Source organism: Lonchura striata, chromosome 6 (assembly GCF_050655825.1).
Source record: "Lonchura striata isolate lonStrDom1 chromosome 6, ASM5065582v1, whole genome shotgun sequence".
In the NCBI taxonomy this organism is placed as follows: Eukaryota; Metazoa; Chordata; class Aves; order Passeriformes; family Estrildidae; genus Lonchura; species Lonchura striata.
Window position 1 is genome coordinate 31,435,953 of NC_140708.1, and position 23,199 is coordinate 31,459,151.

At 42.0% G+C, this 23,199-nt stretch overlaps 1 protein-coding gene across 11 annotated transcripts in view; it reads left to right on the plus strand.

The window, feature by feature from the left end:
- RBM20 (RNA binding motif protein 20) overlaps nucleotides 1–23,199 on the plus strand; it is a 128,185-nt gene that overhangs the window by 95,920 nt on the left and 9,066 nt on the right. For 4 of the 11 annotated variants that reach the window (XM_085582776.1, XM_085582781.1, XM_085582786.1 and 1 more), the window contains 12 exons: nucleotides 3,792–4,971; nucleotides 6,596–6,657; nucleotides 6,832–6,923; nucleotides 7,271–7,368; nucleotides 11,247–11,390; nucleotides 12,319–12,450; nucleotides 14,204–14,283; nucleotides 15,077–15,761; nucleotides 17,593–17,691; nucleotides 19,104–19,776; nucleotides 22,139–22,258; nucleotides 22,959–23,080. In XM_085582776.1, the coding sequence (XP_085438902.1) occupies nucleotides 3,792–4,971; nucleotides 6,596–6,657; nucleotides 6,832–6,923; nucleotides 7,271–7,368; nucleotides 11,247–11,390; nucleotides 12,319–12,450; nucleotides 14,204–14,283; nucleotides 15,077–15,761; nucleotides 17,593–17,691; nucleotides 19,104–19,776; nucleotides 22,139–22,258; nucleotides 22,959–23,080 (3,487 nt within the window). The remainder of the gene's footprint in view (nucleotides 1–3,791; nucleotides 4,972–6,595; nucleotides 6,658–6,831; nucleotides 6,924–7,270; nucleotides 7,369–11,246; nucleotides 11,391–12,318; nucleotides 12,451–14,203; nucleotides 14,284–15,076; nucleotides 15,762–17,592; nucleotides 17,692–19,103; nucleotides 19,777–22,138; nucleotides 22,259–22,958; nucleotides 23,081–23,199) is intronic. The other 7 variants (XM_085582778.1, XM_085582782.1, XM_085582779.1 and 4 more) reach the window with 5 other exon arrangements.

The window sequence follows — 23,199 nt, forward strand, 5'->3', positions numbered from 1 at the left end:
ACAGGTAGGTGTAATTATATGTAAAGACATGTCTTGGGGAGGGAATGCAAAAATCTTCGAAGATATGCAAGATTCATATGGGAGATACAAGAAAAATTCTGCACTGCTGTGAATTAGTCTTTTTCTTTTTAAAGTATTCAAATTCACACCTTATGCAGCATTTCTAATATTTGCGAATATATAAATAGCTGCAACTCAGATCATTAATTTATTAGTCCAGTTTTTTTTATTTCTTTCCTAGTTTTTAAAGGTGCTGTGCATCATTTTGAAACCCTTAGTTTCATCAGTTGAAAATCAAGCTCTAGGTTGTTGGTCTAATAGACATGTTTTGTGGTCAACCTTTTCATCACTCTTGTAGACAGGATTGCTCAAATAATCCAGCCATCTAGATACCTTACCTCTGACACTGTTCCTGGATACTAAAAGCATAATAAAGATTACAGGAATAGCAGGTGGGCTGAATTGATTTATAGTGATATGACCTTGCCAGTGTTTGCAATCCCATTGTGAGTGCTGTGATATCAATGTACAATCTCAACTCCCGTCTTTCAGAGCTGTGTGAAAACTTGTCTGGGCTATGGATTTCTTTGTCAAAACTGTGGGGCAGCACTCCTGCCTATCATTATTTCAGCAGAGAAAGACCATTTCTTGCCTTCCTAGTGGTGCTGGTGTAGGCCAGCTGTACAGCGGGTGTTAAATAAATAAGTGCAGAGGACAACTTCTGTTTACTTTTTACATTGCTGACCTTATAATCGGGAATGTTTTGCACGGGATAGAGCTAACTCTGTCTGACGCAGGCCAATTCCCCGAGCGCTTGATGGAGAATGAGAGCTTCATTCAGCTGCTTTCAATCATCTTGTGGCAGAGACCCCCCACAAGCAGGTGGGGGCTTGCCTTTTTGTAACCTGAGGATGAGCTGGGGGTGGGAGGCATGTCCAAATGGGGAATGGCATCCACAAAATACCTTAGCTGAGTGCTATCCTCACCTTGTGTTTGAACTTTCCAGTAGGTTAGTAAGTCTGTAGTAAGATTATTTACAAAATTATGTTATCAAATACATAAACACTGTGGTAGTAGCATAGAAAGAAACCTTCAAAGCTGTGCACGCTGACTCAATGTATCTCTTGTGCCACATATTTCACAACAGAACAGAAATCCTCAAATCTGGTTATATTCTCTAAAAGATGCTTTATGTACAGCTCTTCTCCAACCTTCTATTTGTATATCTGCTTTCCTACTGACCCAGAAACAAGCACTTCCTTCTTTGCCTTGGTTAGATGATAAAATATTCTGTTTCTGCTATGGGAGGATAAACTTTGTGACCTGAAACACCCTGAAATCTGGAAATTCATAGTAGACATGGATTTTGAAGGTTTGGCTATTCCCAAACCTACTGGTGCATGGGAACAACTGCTCCCTCTTATTCTGTCTCTCTCTAAGCAGATTGGAGGCTGTGGCTTCTTCATACTATGTTCATTTTCGGTAAGGTTTCCCACATCCCCAGTCTTTCCTTGGTTTGGACTGTTGGCTTGCAATCCAAGGATGAAGCCAGCAGGGCACAAGGAGCTGGTGGTGCCCTGCTCCACAGCAGGATCCAAAGGCTGTTCGTCTGCAGTGGCCAGAGCATTTCCAGTGCAACTGTGCAGGGCACTCCTGGCCTTGCCTTCCCCAGACCCAGCAGCACATCCCAGGAGCAAGCACAGATCTGGGGAGAGGCAGCACCCAGGGCATTGCCCAGCTGGGGGTGCAGGCTCTTAGAAACAGTGTTCCAAACTTGGTCAAGATATCAGGAGGCTGAGGCAGCTTCAGGGCTCGTGGCAGTGTCAAGTGAGATGGCTTCTCTGGAGAGGGAGCCTGTTCCTGTGTCCAGCAGGTAGCCACCAGAGCTGGGAAGTGGCAGCAGCTGTTGGGATAAGCACACTGCTGCGTAGGCTTGTGGCACAGTGGAATTAGATTGCTGGGAACAGGAGTCATCTGTGGCTCCTGAGCTGAAAACATTATATGCTGCTGGCTTTTCTTTCTGAGACCATTAGGCAGATCTTATTTGCATGCTTTGTAAAAGTTTTTAAAAGAGTTTTGCAGCTAAAGAACAAAGGGTATAACTAGCTATAAAATGAAACAGTTGTCAGGACTGTGGTAAATGCCAGAAAACACACCATGAGTCAGGATGCTGGTGGCACAATACAGCCTAGGCACAGGGCCATGGTATGTCCCCCAGTGGCAATGACAGTGCGTGTGCCGTTGTGACAGCCCCTGCTCATTGAGCCCCTCTCACCACATGCACTCCTCAGCAGCTTTTGTGGGTCCTCAGGATCTCCTCGGCTGGGGTTTCTGAGGCCCTCCATGTTGTTTTGGCTGTACTTGCGTCCTGACTCTCATCCATAATCAAATTTACAGCAAACTGAATTGTAAGTGCAAGTCAGAGAGTAAGTGATGGAAACCACATGGGGAAACAAAAGGCACCTCAGCTCTGAAGCTGAGCACTGGTGTCAGCCTGTGCTGGCAGGGAGTCGTGTCATTACATAATGATGCATTTATCCAAACGGTGTTTTGTGTTTTGGGAGACAGATGTGCCTTGCAGTTGCTAGTGGAAGTTAAATGTTAAATTCGAAACCCATTCATTTTCTCTTAGTCATACTTTGGATTTAACCAGATGTTTTCCTAATTTGTGGTTTTCAAATGTAGCATGCTGACAAGACATTTATCATTAACTACAGCTTCATCCATGCAGTTTAGCAAATTGGCCAATTATTAACAGTGAGGGTTGCGTGGTGGTTGATGCATAGTTCCTGCTACTTTGAAAAGCCTCAATTGAAACTCAATACATTTTTACAATATAAATTAATTGAGCTTTGGACCACATCCCTGTTGTGTGAGTGTTCTCTGCTCTCACTGTCAGAATGAAGAGCCATTTGTAATGCATTGAGTAGCTGTGCTTTCTGTGAGCAGAGGTGGTAGAAAGTGAAGGATAAAATTTTTCCAGTAGAAGTATGAAAATGATGGTTTGGTGGTGGTGCTGTGAACTGGTGAGATGTCTCAAAGATGTTTCCCAAAGCAAGGAACCATTATATGCCTGAAAAATTAATCTCCTATTTTCCCAGGTCTGGAATTCAAGCAGGCAATTCAGTCATTTATTCATCCCATGTATGAGACTTGAAGGACAACACTCAGTGTACCTCTTATTTCTAAGAAGTATAAAGACCTTGATTTTCAACAGCTGGCACTGCAGAAATTTTGTCTTACATTCCAGCTGAACAGGGAAAACTCTTCAAGACAACTTGTTTGTAGTTGCTTCTCATTCATTTTTTTTCCTTTTCTATATTTGCATTTGCAAAACTATAGGCATTGTTACAGAACAAACTCCGGTGCAGATTAATAACACAAGGACTGTAAGCAATTAAAATAAATGCATATGGAATATTTTCTCTTGCTTTATTCAGCCAGATATGCTAGGTGGGAAATACCTATGGGGCTGGCTTTAAAATCCCATTTGATGTCCTCTTCTTCACATCTGCCTGCTTTGTAGGAAAAGGGAATAATGATGGTATCACAAAATCAGTTAGGATCAGTGATGTCTCAGCAGGGAAGCTGAAGTTTGCATGAAGTGCAGAAGAGGGGGAAAATTGCTGATTTGGGGATGGTGTGGGAAGGCCTGTATGGCCTTTGCTTTCTGAGTTTTGATACACTAAGTCTCTGGAAATGGCTGTGTATCCCATGCTGGGCTTTAACAGGAGGTGAGCATAGGTAGGCATGGGGTGAATTTGGCTAACTCAGATGCTGATTGTTTGCAGTGCTGCCAAGCTCCTGGAGAAGAGTCCATTCTCTGTTGGCGCCCCAAGCCCCCTGCTCCCCTCGCCGGCGAGCCTGCAGCTGGCGCAGCTCCAGGCACAGCTCACGCTCCACAGGCTGAAGTTGGCTCAGACTGCCGTCACCAACAACCCGGCCGCTGCCACCGTCCTCAACCAGGTGCTCTCCAAAGTGGCCATGTCACAGCCACTCTTCAACCAGCTGAGGCACCCCACGGTGATGAGCGCCCCGCAGGGCCACGCCGCAGGCCCACCCCAGGGGCCTGGCATCGCCGGCACCAGGTTCCCCTCTGGTGGCATTGCCTTTCCTGCCCAGAGCCCGGCCTTAGCTGCCCAAGGGGGAGGTCTGGGAGCCGTCCAGGCCCAGGCGCCCAATGCAATTGTCATGAATCCCTTTGGAAGTGTCATGGCTCCAACCTCCGGCCAGCAACCCGTGGTGGTGGGTCTCAACAAGGCAGGTGCTTCCGCATCTACTGCTGCAGGGGGCTTTTATGAGTACAACAAGCAAAATGCCATCAGTGCCACGTCTCAGGCATTCGCCTCAGAGGGGGAACAGTCCAGCCAGCACGGCTTCCTTGCTGGTGGCACCCACACTGCCGCCCCAGCAGCAGGGCCACGCTACGAGAGTCACTTTGGGGCTCCCGGCCAGCTGCAGCACGAGGCGGCAGCGACATTTCCCAAGGAGTCCTACGGGGCAGCAGCACAGCATGGAGCAGCACGGGCCTTCCCCAGCGACCCACACCCAGGCTCCCATCCGAAAGGAGATCCCGGCCCTGTCTTGCATGGCAGCAGTACAAGCAACCAGTGGGAAAATATCCCTAATTTCCCCAGCCAAAACAAGCCTGACCTCATGCCCGGCGACAGCCTGTGGCCGTCAGCGAGTCAGCAGCAGTATGAAATAAGAAACGAGCTGTACAACCCCGAAGAGCCGACACCTGACACAAAGTTCAGCACGGCCGCCCCCCCCGCCTTCGGCCGCCTCAACCACAGCGCGCAGAGCTTCGGCAGCCCTCGCATGAGGCAGAAGGAGGAGCGCGGTGGCAGCACGCCCGAACTGCCCACCCGCTCCCTGCCGCCGCACCAGCTTGGCGACCTCCGCGGCGTGGCCCCTCTCCACTTCCCCCACATCTGCGCCCTGTGCGACAAGAAGATCTTCGATCTGAAGGTGAGTGGCTTGAGGGTGTCCCTGGGCACGGTTCAGACCCTCGAACAGGCTGTCAGGTGACTGACCTGGCCACAGCTCCTGCCACCCCTCACTGCCAGTGTCCATCACCACAGAGGTGCCCTGAGAGACGCAGAAACAAAGGGCCATAGTTCTGCTGAGGGCATGGTACATCTGTTTCATGGCAGTTACGGGGGCTTCGAGATCCGGTTTTGTTCCACATGCTGCCGTGAAAGGCGGTGAGATTGCAGCACTGATGTGAGAAACGTGAGGTCTGAGCGGAGGTCCTGGCTCACCTCATGGGCCCGGAGCGAAGTGGGGAGGAGCTTGAAGCTGATCCCTGATACTCAAGCCAGTATTGCAACCCCACATCTGTAGCTTCATCTGCTTCTCCTTTTCTTATCCCAAAGTCTTCCCCCTAGCAACCTCATGGAAGTAGCTTGCTTAAACAAACCAGCACTTTTTTTGTATAAACTTATTTTAACTATTCCTCTGTAGGAATTTTTTTCTTCCTTGTGTCTCACAGGAAATTTAGGGCTCAAGGTCCCCAGGGACTCTGACCTGAAAGCAAGAATCTGCTCAGCACGTGTGGTACAGACTGTGCTCTCACTTCTCTGTTCATACTGCCAAGGGAGCTCCAAATTCAACCTCACCCTCAAGAAACAGCTTCCCAGTTTCCCAGGCCATGTGTTGTAGGTCACGTTATTTAGGTCAGGTCTGGAGAAGGCCACTTAAGTGGCCCTCTGAGCCCCACAGCCATCCATGGTTGTTGTGGCCTCCTGGTGAGCCCTGTTCAACCAGTCCTTATGACCTTTTCTGTCACATCACAGGACCAGCACCTAACTACGAAGGCTTGTGTTCTCATGCTGATGGTGGCCTGACAATAAAATTATAACAGCATGTATGTAGGAAGGAAAATGGCCAGCAAATTAAATAGTACCAAATCCCTACACACCCATGGGATTTGGGGTATTGGAATATATTTGCTGTCATGTTTACCTTTTACACTTTTAGCAACTGCTTGCAAAAGGTTTTGCTTTGGTTACTGCAGCTTGTGGGGCTGGGCTGAAGCAGACCTGTCTAGGACATGCTGGGCATTTCTTTTTTTAATTAAATACTTAAAAAGTGCAGGGGGAATGCCATTGCAGTGAGTTTCAGGGGATCTTTTAGTTGGTGTTTAATGCACTACCTCAACTGGATCATAGAAATGTAAATAGCTGAATGTACTTTGACAAATGTTGCTGATCTAGTGTAATAATAAGCACTATCCTGGCTGCCTAGAATACTGAACATGTTCTTTATGGACATTGCAGGAATTGAGGGTACTTAGCACCTTGCAGGATGAGGTCTTCAGCAACAGTGAAATAATTTCATTACTAGAAATACACTGAATTTAAAAGCTAATATAGAGAAGGTTTCTTTTTGTAAAGTAACTGATAATTTAATATTCAAATAATGAATCAGTAAATGCATTCATCAAAAGTGTGCTTGGCTCCTACGTCACATGGTTTGATCTTCAGCATCTCAATATTGATTTTAGAAGAAGGTAAACTAAATGGAAGAATAAACTTTTGTAAATTTGTCTCAGGATTTTTCCTGTGTTCATTGTCTCTTTGTTTCAACATAGGACTGGGATCAGCACATTAAGGGAAGTCTTCACATCCAAAAATGTATGGCTTTTTCAGATAAGTAAGTATTATTTTAAATTTAATTCTTCAAACTGAATTGCTAACAGAGTATCCCTTACTTGGTGGTTTTCCACTGGAAATTTACTGCCTAACAATGAAGCTTCAATATTTTTGGCACATCAAGCATGTCCCTAAAGTTCTGCATGTCCCTAAAGTTCTTTTCTTTCTTTTTCAGCACTGGTATCCGGTGTATGTTAAGCTCAGCAGATGGAACATTGCATTTATCGCCAAATAATGCAGCAGTTTTCAATCCATCTAGTATTGAAGGTGAATGCTTGTATGTGCAATAGTTTAAAACACTTTTTTTTAATTGAAAGGGAAATCAGTCTCTGAGGAGAGCTGCATTTTTAAAATTAAATGTGATAAAAGTTTCCAAGGAAAAATTTTGAGAAGTTGTGCACAAAAAAGAATGAAAGCCAGTACCGTGCCCTTTGAGATATGAATTTAGTTTTCTTTCAAACAATAACTTGTTTTCATAGTACAACAAAACAGGATATAATGGTGTAGAGAATATGAGATTATTTACTATGTAAATGGGGCATTGCTTACTGAGCACATTAATGCAATTAATATGAGCCAAGATTTTAATAAAATGTGTGTAATCCTTCATTTAGATTATCCACCAAATGTTGGCGCATCTTTTATTGCTACACCAGCAAGATCCTTTGGCCAGCCAGGTCCTACATTTTCTTCTCCTCCATCAGGGGTAAGAGTGAGTACCTAAGCAAACTGATGTCTGTGTTGAGATTGTTGTAGAAGCCACTTCTGCTTACTGGAATTAAAACCCTGAAGATTTTCTTTTCGACCGTAGTCTGAATATTCACTCTGTTATTTAAACTTCTCTGCAGTTCTTTTATGCTTTTGATTTTGACCAAATATGAACTTGGTTGTAGTTTTTGTTTTGCTTTGTTTTTTCCAGTGCTAACAGTTGTCTGCTTGTCAGAGTTATTCGGGGTGATGGGTAAATAGGTTTGTCTGTGTTTTCTGTTCACTTTTTTTCCCCCGTTGTCTGACCCAGAAAGGTCAGCTTCACCTTGGAATGAAGATTTGGATTAGGTTTTGAGTTACCTTAAATATTGAGCCCATCAAGCAACCTTCTCTGGTTATCGCTCTCTGCCTCTCTCACACAGAGGTCCTCCTCCCAGAGCAATAGTGGCAAAAGACAGTGACTGCAGCTTCACTGTTATTCTCCTGGAGGTCCCAGATCAGATCATTATGCTGGACTAACTATTCCTTAGTTTATTTCAGTGTAGTATTTATATCCTCTGCTGTCACTGGTAGCCTTTCTGCAAGTTTGTTTTGATGTGGTGCCTTCCATGGTTTAGGTTTATTAGTCCCTGCCCTGCAGTCAATACAGGTCCCCAGTTTTATATTGCTCTAATGCACACTTGAATTCCTAGCTCTACAATCAAGAAATGCCAGAAAAAAGAACCAACATTAAAAGGAGATCTTATACTGACAAAGCAGGAACATTTTAAAAGGGAAAAAAGGCAAATAAAAACAAACCATATTCATAATGAAAATACAAAATTGTTAAGATTAAAATGAAACTCATTACATATCAGAACGCTACAACTAGAGCTGGGCACACCAAAGACTTATGTTAGGGCGTTCATGGAATAGCAGCAGTAATCCAGGGATTCAGCTTTTCACCTTGTTAACTTTTATGTATATATCTCTCCTGATGTGGTCTCAGACACTATGAAAAGCCAGGCTGAGTTGTGTCCCTATGCACTCCAGTTCACATCAGGCACTGCTTGCAGAAAGTTCACCCAAATTTCGTTAATCCAACTGATTTTCTACCGTGCAGTTTTACTGTGCAAGAGGTTATTTGACGGGGTTTCAGCTTCTGCCTATCACAGGCACTGTGAGTGCAGGCCAGCAAAAAGCAGAGCTGCTCATGACAGCTGCCTCCAAGGTCAGAGGTGGACTAGTAGTGGGTGCAGAGGAATGCTCCTTTTCATCATGTCTGTCAGCTTCGCAACAAATGAAATCACTGCTAATACCAGTGTCATTTCTTTTTAGAATCTGTCACTATTTATCATTTAAGCTGCCTGAAGAAATCCTCTTCTGAATGACCTGTAGTATTTTGAGACATAAAAGAAACAATAACTTTGATTTTCCTGAATGCTGTAAATCCCTTTTTTCTTCAGAAGCCTAGTGGATGAACAGGGAGCTATATTAGAGGTGTTAAGACTGAGTTTGCCAGCTGTCATTCACTCTGCAACCCAGGTGGCTTATAATTTATTACACCTTTGCATGGTGGTATTCACTTTCAGCTAAGCTGCTGCCATTTAACTGAGCAGTAGGAGATTACACTTGACCCTGCATGTAATCATAAACAAAGTGTTCAGATTTCTGGAAGAGCTTGCTCTGTGCTGTCCATGTTCACATTTCTGGAAGAGCTTGCTCTGTGCTGTCCATCTGCAAATAACTCTATCCCTCTGTAAAAGGCAAGTGCTACCAGTCTTCACTTGGACGTGGTGAGCCATTAGCACTGGAGGGATGAGACTGGCAGTTTCTTACTATCTTTAGAAAAAATTTCATGTGAAGCTTGAGAAAGGGATAAAAAATTTGAAAAGTAAGAAATAACAACAAATGTAATAAAACAGCTGTAATAAAAAAAATCACCAAATTGGATGGGTGAAATAATATTTTAAATAATACAAGGTGCATTTTGCTGTTGTACATAATTTTTTTTAGACTTTTTTTTTTTTTTTAATAGCCATGCAACTACATTAGTAACCCCTGGTAGATGGTTGTTGCCAAGAAAGTTAACTTTGAATCTTACTGAAAATTACATTCAACACCTGGCATGCAACAGCTCCTCTAACTTCCTGATTGTAGATATGGAAGTGTATATTCCTTTTCTGGCCATGATTTACAGCTCTGTTTAATGAATGGATCCAGTTTAACTGCAATCAGCTGACAAGATTATTGCTTGGTACAGCCTGTTGACTTCTGGCATGAGTATGTGACCACTTCTTAATCAAGAACTACAGCAGGTTTATGGCATAGCATTTTAATTTAAGCCATGGCCAATTGTGAGAAAGTGACAACATCTTACAGTTGTTTGATTTAATGTTCTGAGGGCTGTGTGTGGGAACGTGGGCTCTGGAGCCAAGGCAGTGAAGAGCTGAGCCTTTCTAGTCCAATACCATCTTTTAACAGATCTAACAAAACAAACAGAATGTGAGTGGTGGCCTGGGGTGTTTTTACACTGGGACTGCATTTGATGTTTCCTTTCCTTATCCTCTAGCTGTAGTAGTGTTCTTCTGTTCTGTGCTACATGCTGCCTTGTCATGCATGCAGACATCACTACCTTTTCTGTTCACTTGGAGTTGAATTGCTTCATCTTTTCAGGATCAGGTCTTTGTTATTTTTCTGCCAGAATAAAAACCTTACTTCTGGACTTTTGCACTTCTTTGACTTACCTTACACACCTGAGTGGGATCTGTGAGATCCAAGCTTAGTAGCAGATCACTGTGTAATGCAGGGTTCTAATGCAGCAAAAATACACAAATGGTTAAGTGGTGAAGTCTGGAGGAAAGGCAACAGGATGGAGGTGTAAATAAGATAACATTAGCTCTGTAACTTGTGAACTTGTGTGAACATTAGCTCTGTAACTTGCTGACAAGCCAAACATTTGTGATGGCTCTGGTGAACTTGATCCCACAAGATTACATGATTTGCATCTTCCCTTGAATGGGACAATTTTAACTGAAGGTAGAGTTACTTCTTCAAGTAAAATCCTAATGCAGAGGTCATAAACATGGAGGTAGTCTGGAAAGATTTAATCCTGTGTGAGTGACGTTTTGCTTGTCATTAGCTATGGTAAATTAACATTCTCTCTGGCTGTACCCTGATGCCTTTTGCACAGGGAGTGTAGAGCCTGCTTTCCATGCCAGGGAGATGGGCAGCTCTTTCGGAACTGCCCCAGCACTTCAAAATAGACTTCCACCCTTGGGAAGTGATCACCACGCCAGTACTCTGTGCCTGTGCCAGCACAGTTTGGGAGCTCTGCCTCTCTGCATGTCGAGTGCTCACTGTGCCCCCAGGGGGAAGTCCTTCCTCCTGTGTGTTGTTGCAGTGAGAGGGAAAAGTAGCAGGTTTTCTAACTCGGGGTACAGCTGTGTGTCCTCTCACAAGTCAAGTGGGATCACTTTTACCCCAGGCCCAGTCTGTTCTGTGAAGAAGAATTTAATTTTAGTCCCTGCGATCCTGAACACCCATGTAGTCACATAAAATGATCTCCAATATACATAAATTCAGCAAGGACTGCAGTGAGCAGTTAGTTTTTGCAGGAGTATTGTTGATCCTGTTTGAAGGACAGTCTCCCTTATAGAAATCCTCTCTGGACTTTGCAAAGTCCAGGAATGGAAGCTCCATTGCATCCTGCACTGCAGCTAAACATTTCCCTTTCCATTTGTACTTCTAAACCAGGATGTTAAAATTCAAGTTTTAAAGAATATTTTTTTATTAATAGCAGGTGAGCAGAGCATTTCATTTTTTGCAGAAATGTAAGATGTTATCTAGTGGAGAGAATATCTAACATAAAACCATTGGTTTGCATTGGGTTTTTTCCCCCAGTTTCCCCAGAGGAAATCTACACTGGGTCGAGTTGTTCACATTTGCAACCTCCCTGAGGGAAGCTGCACAGAGAATGATGTCATTAACCTGGGCCTCCCCTTTGGAAAGGTCACCAACTATATCCTCATGAAATCTACTAATCAGGTACTGTACATTTGGGGTTACCAGTGTTGACATCTGTTGGCATAAAGACATAAAGATATGAAGACATAAACATGAAGACAGAGTCTTTGGGGGAAAACCTCTTATTTAATAATAGAAACTTAAATATATTAAGTCTGCTCTCAAAGTGAAAAAAAAAGTTGATGGTCACTGAATTAGAGGAGGATGCAAATATGACCACATCAAAATAAATTCTTGTTTAAAAATCCTGGCAATCTCAATGAAAAAGTGTTGTGAAACTGTACTTTTACTATTTTTTTTTAAAAGTGAATTACTTCCTGCCTTCTCTCAGCCATTTTTTAGGGTTACTTTCAGACTTCTCTTGTTTATAGTAGCTTAAGTATACCCTAACTATCTTAAGTGTACCAGTGGTGTAAGCTAGTAAGAATAGAATATCTTCTCTCACATTTCTGCAACAGACAAAATGGATGGATGTAGAATCCATGCTAGTGGAAAATGTTTGAGATTGTAATGTGTAAAAATCACAGAATCATAGAATAGTTTGGGTTGGACGGGACCTTAAATATCATCTAGTTTTAACCCCCTGCCATGGGGAGGGACACTTTCCACTAGAACAGGTTGCTCAGAGCCTCATCCAGCCTGGCCTTGAGCACTGCCAATCAAGGAAGATTTCATACCAGTCATTTAGTTTTGAACTGAACTGTCTTCTAAGGTGATATATAGTCTTTAATAGCTGGTTTGAAAGTATTATTTGCAGTTAAAGAAAGAATGAGAAATGGACTGAGTATTATCATTTCAGCTTCAGGCCTGGAAAGCTACCCAATTTTATACTATCAAGACATTTTGCATGAGAAGCATCCAGAAAAAATTTATTGTGCTGCCTTTTCTCTCTTTTACTTTGTATTCTTAATTATGTAATGGATTGTAAAGTTCCCTTCATTTCTGCTAGGCCTTTCTGGAAATGGCTTATAGTGAAGCAGCCCAAGCCATGGTACAGTACTACAAAGAAAAACCTGCTATGATAAATGATGACAAGTTACTTATTAGGATGTCTAAAAGATACAAGGAATTGCAGCTGAAGGTAAGATGGTCATTCTTGATCATATTATATGAATTTCCATGGCACATCTGGAGAATACATTTGAAAATATTCTTGCTGATTACTGATTTTTAATTAATGCTTTAATATGATGGAAAAAGAAATAAAGATAAATTGAGGAATGTAAATTATCGATCTTTTACACTTGCTCTTATTTTAAATTGTAACTCTTGGAAGAGACCCCATTTTCTCTGATCCTTTCATACCATTATTTCAAAAATCCCTTCTGAGCTTCCTTGTGAGCAGGCTCCCTACATTGCTTGGTCTAACAAAGGCCTAAAATACAGCCATGTGCTTGAGCCATAGCACAGTCTTGACACCAAGCAGTGGTACCACGACTAAACAGCATACTGATTTCTTTTTATTTTTTGTGAATGATCTAAGTTATAAAGTAAGTTGGCAGGGATTTTTTGTTTGTTTGCTTGGGTTTTTTTCTGTTTTTTTGCTTTGTTGTTTTTGGGGTTTTGGGTTTTTTTCTTTTTTTTTTTTCTTTTAACATAGAGTCAAACCAGAGCAATATTCTTTAGACTTTCTGTAGAGTGTGTGACACTTCTGTTCTGGACACTTGAGTGATGTCCAGAGATCACTGTTCTTGTGAAAGTATTTATAGAGGCTTATATACTACCATGTAATACTAAGAGAGTAATTTTATTTCATGGTGACTTGGACCAGAACTGGCAATGCAGAGCTTAAAAGCTCCATATTGTATTACCTAACACAGCACACAGTTATTTTATAGAACAGCTCTGTAATGTTCCAATTTAATGTTAAGAGTCCTTTTATGAGCCTTGGGGAAAAAAATAAAGGAACTTGGATGGTTTGGCCTGACCTTTAGAAAAGCCTCTTTCTCTCCTGTATGTGTATACTAGTTTAAGGAGACTTAAAATGAGTTGCCAAAGTTCATAAATCAGGGCAGACTTTCCTAATGTGGTACAGGGAGGTGTTCAGATATTAGGTGGTGGAGATTGTGCATCTTGAAAGAGAGGCAGGAGCTACCCACAAGAACGCCATATTTTGCTTAGATTCCAGGAAGATTTTACTGCTTTTCCAATTTGGCTGTGCAAAAGAAAGAAAGCAAATAAAAATGCAAAGAGGGATGCATGAACTATATGCTGTTACAAACTCCTGAGTGCATAATTATATTCCTTGTCTGTGGGTGCTCCAAGTGTCTGAGGAATTGCAAGCACTCTGGCCGGTGTAGGGCATCCTACCTAGGAGTAATCAACACCCCAGTATACATCTTGCACTTAGCTTGTCTGAAGCTTGTCTAAACATAGTCCTTTAGAACTATACACCAGAAAAAGTAACTCTGAGATCAAGAGAAGGCAGTTCATATCTAGAGGATCAGAGATAGGCTGCTATACATATTTGATTCTGTATCAGAAAAATTGTCTGGTTTGTTTCCTCTTAGATCCAGTTCCTAGAAAATGCTCTGTAGTGGTTGTGTAACAAGGTTTGAAAACAAGCTAGTTTTCAAAGCCTGTTAGAGCAGCCAAACATGAGGAGGGAGTGCTACAATGTAATGGAGCAAATTTTCCGTTTGTATCATTTTACTGCTTTGATCCTGCGTTGAGAAGCCAACTGTAAAAGGGAGTGTAACCACAACACTGAAACAAAATATTTCTAGTTATAGTATAATTGAATGAAGCATGGATACTGTTTCTTGAAGGATAAATCACCTGTATCAGCTTGGGGAGTAGAGCAGCATGATAAACAGTGCCTTTGTTTTTATTAGAAACCAGGTAAGAATGTAGCTGCTATAATCCAGGACATCCACTCACAGAGGGAGAGGGACCTGCTGCGTGAAGTGGACAGGTAAAGTTTCTCCAAAGTTTGGAATTGGAAGTCTGTAAACCTACAGGTAGAAGGAGCATTATCTGTGTGTTTCCCTCTCATATTTAACTTGCTTTCCTAATTTGGATCTCACTTATAAAATAGTATATATTTTTATATAGTTCAATAGTTGGTACAGGGCCTGTATAATGAGGTCCAGTTGAAACTGCATGTTATGAAAAGAATTATTTCCTACTGATTATGTCTCAGAAAGTATATCTGGCACATGAAGAGCATAAAAATGAAACTGTTGACTGTTGACTGAAAAACATAAAGGCTGGGAGTGCTTTGAGACCAAGTGGGAAGGAGGCAATTCAGATCAAAATGTATTTGGGTACATTTCTGATCTTTCTGACTTCTGGAACTTTCAGCAAAATTGGAGAGGAATCACAGTCCTAAAACATCTCTTTTAAACAGGTGGCCTTTGTCACTTTTGTGTCAGAGATGCCCTAGCTGAGTGAGTATTAAGGGTATACACATTAGGGTCATTGTAAAGGTATTAACATATTATAAGCTTTTAATGCTAAACCCCTATGAGATGCTTTTAAGAATGAATGAATATATTCTTGACAGTTCTGTGGGGATTTAGTTAAGCTCTGTGGCTATGACACTGCCTTTTCTCCTGTTCACTGTTTGCAGCTGTGCAGTGCATGTCTGTGAAAGGCCCGGGGTCTCAGGTTCTCAGTCCCCAGGGCAGTCCCCATGAGCTTCCAGTGTACAAGAATTGGTAGACAGCAGTGGCTCAGCCAGTTACAGCTGCCTTTTCCCCCTGCAGCAGGTATGGCACTGAGAGGCCCCGCTCCCGCAGCCCCATAAGCCGCTCGCTGTCACCTCGGTCCCACACGCCCAGCTTCACTTCCTGCAGTTCACCACACAGCCCACTGGGGACCAGCAGGACCGACTGGGGAAATGGGAGAGAGGCATGGGATCAGTCCCCCTATTCTCGACGGGAAGAGGAAAGAGAGAGCAGAGAATGGCGAGAGAATGGGGATGAGAAGAGGGACAGGACTGACACGTGGGTACACGAGAGGAAACATTATTCCCGACAACTGGACAAGTTTGATTTGGATGAACGGCTTGAAGGAGGCAGAGGACACCGAGAGAAATACTTAAAGACTGGTTCCCCTGGGTCCCTTCACCCTGTATCTGGCTACAAGAACAGGGAAGATGACTATTACCGAAAATCCTCCAAGTCAAAATCTGACAAGTTTCAGAGGCAGCTGCAGGATTTACCTGGGAGAGCTAAGAGAAAAGAAGAGGCAAAGTTAAGGGAACGCAGACATTCTTACAGTGAGGACACTGCCAGGGAGGAGGCAGCTGAACAGAAGCACAGCAAGGCATCTGAGGGCTCCAGGCAAAAACAAAGTGATAAGAATAAAGTGAAGAAAGCTGAAAAAGACCAAGAAGATGCTACTGCTGAAGGCAGTGATGTAAAGGAAACAAAACCTCCTGAGGATGAGGTAAATAGAGATCTAAAAGTATATGTAAGAAGATGTGTAAGTGGCGAAATAATATATTTTCTAAAGTATCTTAGAGAATTTGTTGTGGGTGTGATGCCAGAAATGTTTTTCCATTATAAAATCAGGGAATGTAGTCATAGAAGAAGTCTTGGGAGGTCATCTTGTCCATGCTTTTGCCTAGACCATGCAGATCTATTACACTGTTGTGGTGCTGATTATATGGACATCATCATTCTGTTTCTAGCTTAGAACCTTTGGGTAACAAATGAGGGGATGGGGTCAGATAGCTGAAAATGAAACCAAGTGACAATCTGCTATTTGCATGCAGGTTGTGTGTGAAGAGGCAATTGCCCTCCTGCTAACTGTCCAGAATGCCCCATAGCTGCTCTTTCTGCATCCATCACCTGCTTCCACTGAGAGTGAGGAGGGTTGAGTTATCTGGAAATTAAGTGATACTTTACAGAGGTGCACAGTACTTATACAGGGAAGTGGTTGCTATACTATTAAAATGGGGAATTAACTTTTCATGAAAAACATTTCTTTCTGGATAACTCAACAGAACAATTGTTTCTATTAATCATGTGTCCCTACCCTAAACTGTGGCAGGGATAACTCACACCACTCCCTTCAGTGTTCTGGCAGAAATCTCTTCCCATGACAGAAACCACTGAATCAGCTCACCTATAAAATTACACAATCTCTGAAGAAATACTTCCAGTAGTAAAGTGGCAATGTTTGTGGGTTTGATTCTCCACTGGGAAGAAGTAGGAGGGGGAACACATCCAGATACCTCATTTGCTCAGTCTCAGTATAGCCCATACTCACATCCCCACCCCTTGGGGATCTAGTTACTGGCTCTTGGCCACCTTGCCGCCCCTGGAGTCCCCCAGGGATAGCTGCTGCCATCCACCCCCAGGTCTGTTGGCACAGGAGGCTGCAGAGCTGCTTGGCTGTCCAGGGCTCCATCTCTTGCTTGCGCCTTTGTGCTGCTGGGGCCATTGTTGGTTGTTTCCAGTTGACCTTCTTCTCATGTGAGGCCAAGTTGGTGGAATTTCCTAGGTTTGTAACTCACTAGTTTGCAACCAGCATCAGCACTGCCTCATGCCATAGATAAGATTGTTTGTACCACTTTTTATCATCTTTCTCCTTTGACTGGCATTTTACTATGATGTATGGTTCCTTGGGAGGAGACGTCAGAGAGCATTGTAAATCACACTCCTCTGCATGTTTTCCAAGTACTTTTACAGTGGCTTTGCTAAAGACATAACTCTCTGGGGACTATTGCTAGTAATTTATTTTAAAAGGAAGAAATAGTTTTGTCTGTCTTGAACTCACTTTTGCTTTTTCTCTCTTTTACTAAATACGAGGTAGTACTGTGGTTTTGTTCTTCCCAAGTATGAATTGTACAACCAATTCCATTTTCAACTGATCCTATGTCAATAAACAAAACAGTCAAGGTCTTCTGCAGAGTTTTAACACTCCTGCTCTCCTTACCACATCTGAGCCAACATAACAAATGTGGGTAGAGAACAGAAGAGTGGAGGCTGGAAAGTTTAATGAATTGACATTCTCCCCCACCTGTCATTTAGCCAATTCTGTGATATAAATTACACCTCTAATTTTGTTTAAAATTCTTATTCTTAATTCTTATTTGTACAGCTCTTCTAATGGAATTTATTGTTGGGTCTTTTCCCACAGTCTAGTTGACTTGCATAAACTTTAGAAATAAAGAATGTGACCTTGTGAGTGACTTTGCTTCTCTAAACCCAGAATAGAAACATACTAGAACACCACTGTGTGTTGCTATACGTGTATATTGTATTTATTTTAGCTTGAAAAAGAGGAGCAAGTTCCAGTGAAGAGCTCACCTTCAGATAATAAACAAGGAAAAGAATCTGGAGAGATTCTGGAAAACACAAGGAAAGAGAAGGTTGGTGACACATTGTTGGTGTAGCTTCTTTGAGAAAATGATTGAAACCTCAGGTTTGGTAGAACATTCTTCCAAATGAAATATTAACCCCTCATGAAAAATCACATACATAAAGGGCTTGGAGAAGGAGGTTGTTTAAATTAACTTGCCTTATCTTGACCTCTGCTTTAAGGGACAGTTTTTCCTGAAGTCTCCAGAACTCTTTTTTTAGTTACTCTCTGCTCATGTACATTGCTTCACATACATAGCGCTTGGCAGTGCCAGCTGTAAGGAATGTATACCCAAGTGAACTGGGTAACTTTGCAAACCATGCCCAAAAATAGGAGATGTGATCAATTAGTGGGAAAAGAGGGGACTATGATGAATATTTTTTAGAACATTTGCCTTATTAACTATAGATAGCAGTCTCCTGATTGTTTCTGGTTTTAATTAAATAATGCCTTTACAGCACCCCTACTGCTGCATTGCAATCGGGGACAGCAATGTCCCTGGAATTCCTCCAGCTTCATTTCTGTAGGGTCATGGGTTGATGGTCAAATATGGAAGATATTGATATCTGTTGCTGCAGAAAACTGATCTCCTGGCAAGAGCAGTGCCAGCTCACAGAGTTTTCATGCTGTTTTAGGATTCTAGGAGGGGAAGTGTGGGAATGGCCAAACAGGAGGAGAATACTGATTATTAATAGATTATGTGTACACAAGGAGTCTGGGAGTTGATATCTAAGATGGAAGCGTGTCTTAAAAGTAAGGTATACTTTTTAATTCTAAGACTCCTTAAGTCCAGTATTAGTGCCTAAGTCCTCTAAGTTTCAGACTGCATATATGAGGTATTTCAGAATATGTACCTTGGGGTATAACTATAAACCTGCTTTTTCCTAAGGTTTAGGCCAGTGGCTCCTAGCACAGTCCCTGGCAGAGGGATCTTGCTGGCGGAAGGAAATGACTGCAGAAGGAAACCATGTTTTCTCAGTCACCATGTGAATTTAAAGGACCTGGTCCAGGAAAGTGAAATCCACAGTGGTTCGAAGTGGGTTCAGTATATTTTCATTGCACTGAGAAGGAGGCAGAGGAAGGGGATCACATAGTAGCATCAATTGCATAACAAAGTGTAACACATTGTGCCTTGCTCTACTGCTTACAGAAAAGCAAGAAGCAGGGGACTGGAGAGACTGCAGTCCCCAAGGCAGTTACAGAATCTTCACAAAGAGTAGTTTATGTGATAATTCAATAGAGATTTTTTGTCCTTGTGCATAAGGTTTAAAATCACAACACCAAGGCATATCACTCTTTGAAACGAAAATACAAGAGGAGTTAGGCATGGCCATAACAAGGTTCTTCCTGGTTTCAAGGACCACTTTTTAACAGTGATTATCTATAATCACCAATCTCTCAAATGTTTTACATCTGTGACAGGACCGAGACTGGGAGAGTGGAAGTGAAATAGAAGGTGAGACCTGGTATCCTGCTAACATGGAGGAATTAGTGACAGTAGATGAAGTAGGAGAAGATGATTTAATTATGGAGCCTGATATAACTGAGCTTGAAGAAATAGTCCCAGTTGATCAAAAAAATAAAGCTGCTTCAGAAACGTGTCCCTGTATGTCAACCGTGTTAGAACTGAAAAACGATCACAGCCACTTAACAAGAAGTGAAGACAAATTTGCCCATAAAGCTTTAGAAACAAACTTCAGAACAGCAAAGGACAGTGCAGCTTCTAGTGGCTGTCAGGAAGATGATGAGGATGATGATGATAATGATGATGCTATAACTGAAGCATCAAGCCTAAATCTGGACCCTGAACAGAAGCCAGAAGAATTGAAAGAAGACCAATCTGCTAAGGAGTCTGATTGCCTCCAGAAGGAAGGAAAAATTGATAAGAGCTCTGACACTCGTTTAGAGCCTGAAGATCACCATATACCTTCTGTTCATCTGAAAGAAGAGACTCTTCAGCTCCCTGATACGTTTATAGATGATTACAAACAGATGGGATCACAAGGAGCTGAGAGCAGAGAAGTTACGGAAATGCTCATTAAAAATGCTAGTGAAGAAACAAGACATGGAAGCCAAGAGTGTCCAGAGGCCAAGGGTAACTACTGCTTTTTTTCCCTTCAGCCTGCAGAGAGCCTTGCATGTTTTCTCTGAGGGAGGACTGAAATTTATTGCTAACGAGAATAAGTGTCGTTAATAGTATCAAGGCTTGTCCTTGGAGCAGCTTAGTAAAAGAACCCCAGTGCCTTTGGCCAAGCTAAATCATTAGAGACTCTTAGATGAATAGTGTAAAGGAAATATGATGAGCAGCTTGCAAGCTTTCTGAAAGGCATAAGCTGCTATAATTGTCATGTCAAGGTTCACATGAGTTTAGCTGAAGTCTTTCAGTGCCTTGCTAAATTTATTTTGAATTGTCAATGAAATGAGTGACAGTCTCTGAAGGTCAACAGAAAAGTATCTGTAATGTCTGGCTGGCTCCTGGACAAGGTGGGTATTCTTACACACTGTACTGAAGCATTATTAACATGGATATCATGCATAAATTGTTACTTCTCAATCCCTGTTCATGCAAATATATGCCTTTTGCCAGGACTTGCCCTTATCATGTCCTGTTATCTACTGCATACTGCCTTTAATATAACTGATAGGATGTGCTGTGAGTAAATGTCAATAAATGTAATCATAGCTACATATTTATATTTTAGCTGCCAGGAAAAGAGGGATCTTGAGCTCTGAAAGTCAGTTCAGTTCCTTGTCGTAATACTTGAGCAAGTGGGCTGTGCATAGTGAGATGAAGTGAAAACCAACATTGAGTATGTTGGTCAGAAATGCTCTTTTCTAATTGCTCTCAGACCCCATGTGATGGACAAGGGCTTTTGAAAAGAAGCTGATGGAAGATTTTTGAGAGTGCAGTGCTGGAAACATTTCATGAGAATATCTGATTTTGAGCTAACTTCTTCCTCCAGGACAGATTTGAAACTCATTGGTTTTTAATACTTATTCAATTGGCCTGAAGACACCTTGCCAGACTTTGCATGTTTGGCGATAACATTGCCATGGGACTGGGCAGGGCAAAGTTGGCTCTTCTGGGCTTCCTGGGCAACCAGCTGATGAAAGAGTTGGGTGTCTCAAGAGCATATTTACTAGCGTTTCCAGCATCTCAGCTTCCAGCTTGTCAGCAGGGAGCCTGGAAGCTTCAGGGCCTCTCATGCTTCCCAGGTTTCTGACATGGACTCATTATCTGGGATCTGCAGTCCAAGGCTCTAGGCCCTCTACAAATGCAGCTGCCAGCTCAGAAGGAGAGAAACCAACTTAAGTGGGACTTAAGTTTCTGGAAAGGCCCTGGGTGTCTTAAGAAAAGCTTACCAACTTACTGGGGGGTTTCCAGGTTCTCTGCTGCAGTATTGGAATCCTGAGGTAGGTTTAAAGTTAAATTGAAAGCCAACCGGTTAGGATTTTATATTATTTTCTTTTAAATCATGCAATAGACATATTTAAAAGTGAAGAAAAATTCATTCTCATAGTCAGAAACTGCAGATCTTTGAACTACAGACTTGAAAGACAGGAAGGGTCTGGTTTGGGCAAAATATGTTTTATAAGAAAATATATCCCTTTTTTAGGTGAAATTTGCAATGCAATAGAAATTTTGTCAGGCCAAGTGAAGTAGTTTTTTGATGTAAGGACTGAAAAAGAGGAATCAGACCAGTTTATCTGTAATTCTGTAGCTCTGTGATAGCAAATTCCTCTTATTTTTAAATAAAATTAATTCATATGATAGAAATCATGGGAAGGGACAGCATCTGTTCTTTTGAATGGCTTTATCTACCTCAGCAAATCAATCCAGTGTTTCCACATCTTGAATCTCCTGCTGTGTCAATTAATGTCAGCCAGCAGGGACCAACTGTCCCATCCCTACTATTCAGAAACCAAAATCTTTCAGTGGCTGGGAGCCATAAAGCAGGAACCATTCCTTGGAGAGGTGAGGATGGGAGAACAGTGACTCCAGGGAGAAGATTCCAGTAATGCTGCAGGGATCCTACAAAAGGAAGGTTTAGAGGATTGTGTTCATCAGGTCCTGCTGCCCCCACCATCTGGAGCCCCTGTGTCAGCCCAGCTGCACCACTGATCATGCAATAATATATATGGCTACAAAGCTGCAGTCAGGCCATGCTTCTGCCAGAGGTGTGTAATTTTATATCTCTATAGAGAGATTAAAATACAAAAACCCTCCAAACATAACATTAAATTAGAAATAGAAAAAGGGTCTACTGGGAGAAATCAGAGTGACTGCACACCATAGTACAGCTGCTGGAGTTGCACTAAACTCTGACTGGAATGGAAAAGCATTTTTTTCCTGATTTTACTTCATTTATAGATCCACAGAGAAAGTGTTCCCAAGAAGTTTACAAATGTCTCTTTAATAAACTGTTTTCATTCAATACATTTATTCATTTGTTAAGCAAACTCTAGGTACTTGGAAATGAGATCTCTGGAATACCCGGAGGTAGAGTCTAAACCGAGGCCCTCTGCACCAGGCTGGGAACAAGAGGACGTCTTCACCGAGCTCAGCATTCCCCTGGGTACGTTGGGCCGCCCACTGCAATACCCAGGCCTTACAACAAGATGTCACTTTAAGGCTACTTGCTATATTTATTTTTCAGAACAGATGTGAGGAGAGAAGGAACAGAGTATATGACAGACGGGTAGCTGTTGAAAGAAACAACCTTTTGATTCTAGAACATTGCTAATTCATTCCAAATGAATGGCAAAAGGCAGCTGATGAGATGAAATAAGTTCCTTTGTACTATATATGAAATACATATGAAAAAATGCTCAGTAATTTAAAAGTCTTTGGAATAAAGTATAAGAAAAAGTATTGGCTTTACTGTGTAAATACTGATTATAAGCAAAACACCTGGAAGAAGTACATCCTCAAAAGCAATCTGTGTAACTTAAACATGAATTTACTGCTAAAAAGTATTTAGCCCTTTTCTAGCCCTTGAGGTTACGGAGTGAAGTTTCCAGTCAATATTATGAGAAGATAGATTTTAAAGCATGTATATCTAAGAGAGAAGAGAAAAGCTGTGTTTTCAATGCACAAGATTTTAAAGTGCAGCTCAATATTGCAAAATTAGGGAAACCAGAGAAGTGAATCCAGGATTCAGTCTTCTATTCCTAATATTTAACTAAATAGCATGTTTTTTTCTTTCAAAACAAGTTTATTATGGGAGGGATGGGATTTCTACTGACACTTTAATATAAGTCAGAATTTCTCAACAGGTGTGGAATTTGTGGTGCCTAGAACTGGGTTTTACTGCAAGCTCTGTGGACTCTTCTATACAAATGAAGAGACAGCAAAGACAAGTCACTGCAGGAGTACTGTTCACTACAAAAATCTCCAGGTAAAAACACACCTGAAGCTACCTAACAACAAGCTCATGGAGTGGTTTGTGTGTAAGGTTGATGATGCGATAAAAAAATTAGTTTTTAGTCTGTGGACAGAATTCAGACAAAGTGAAAT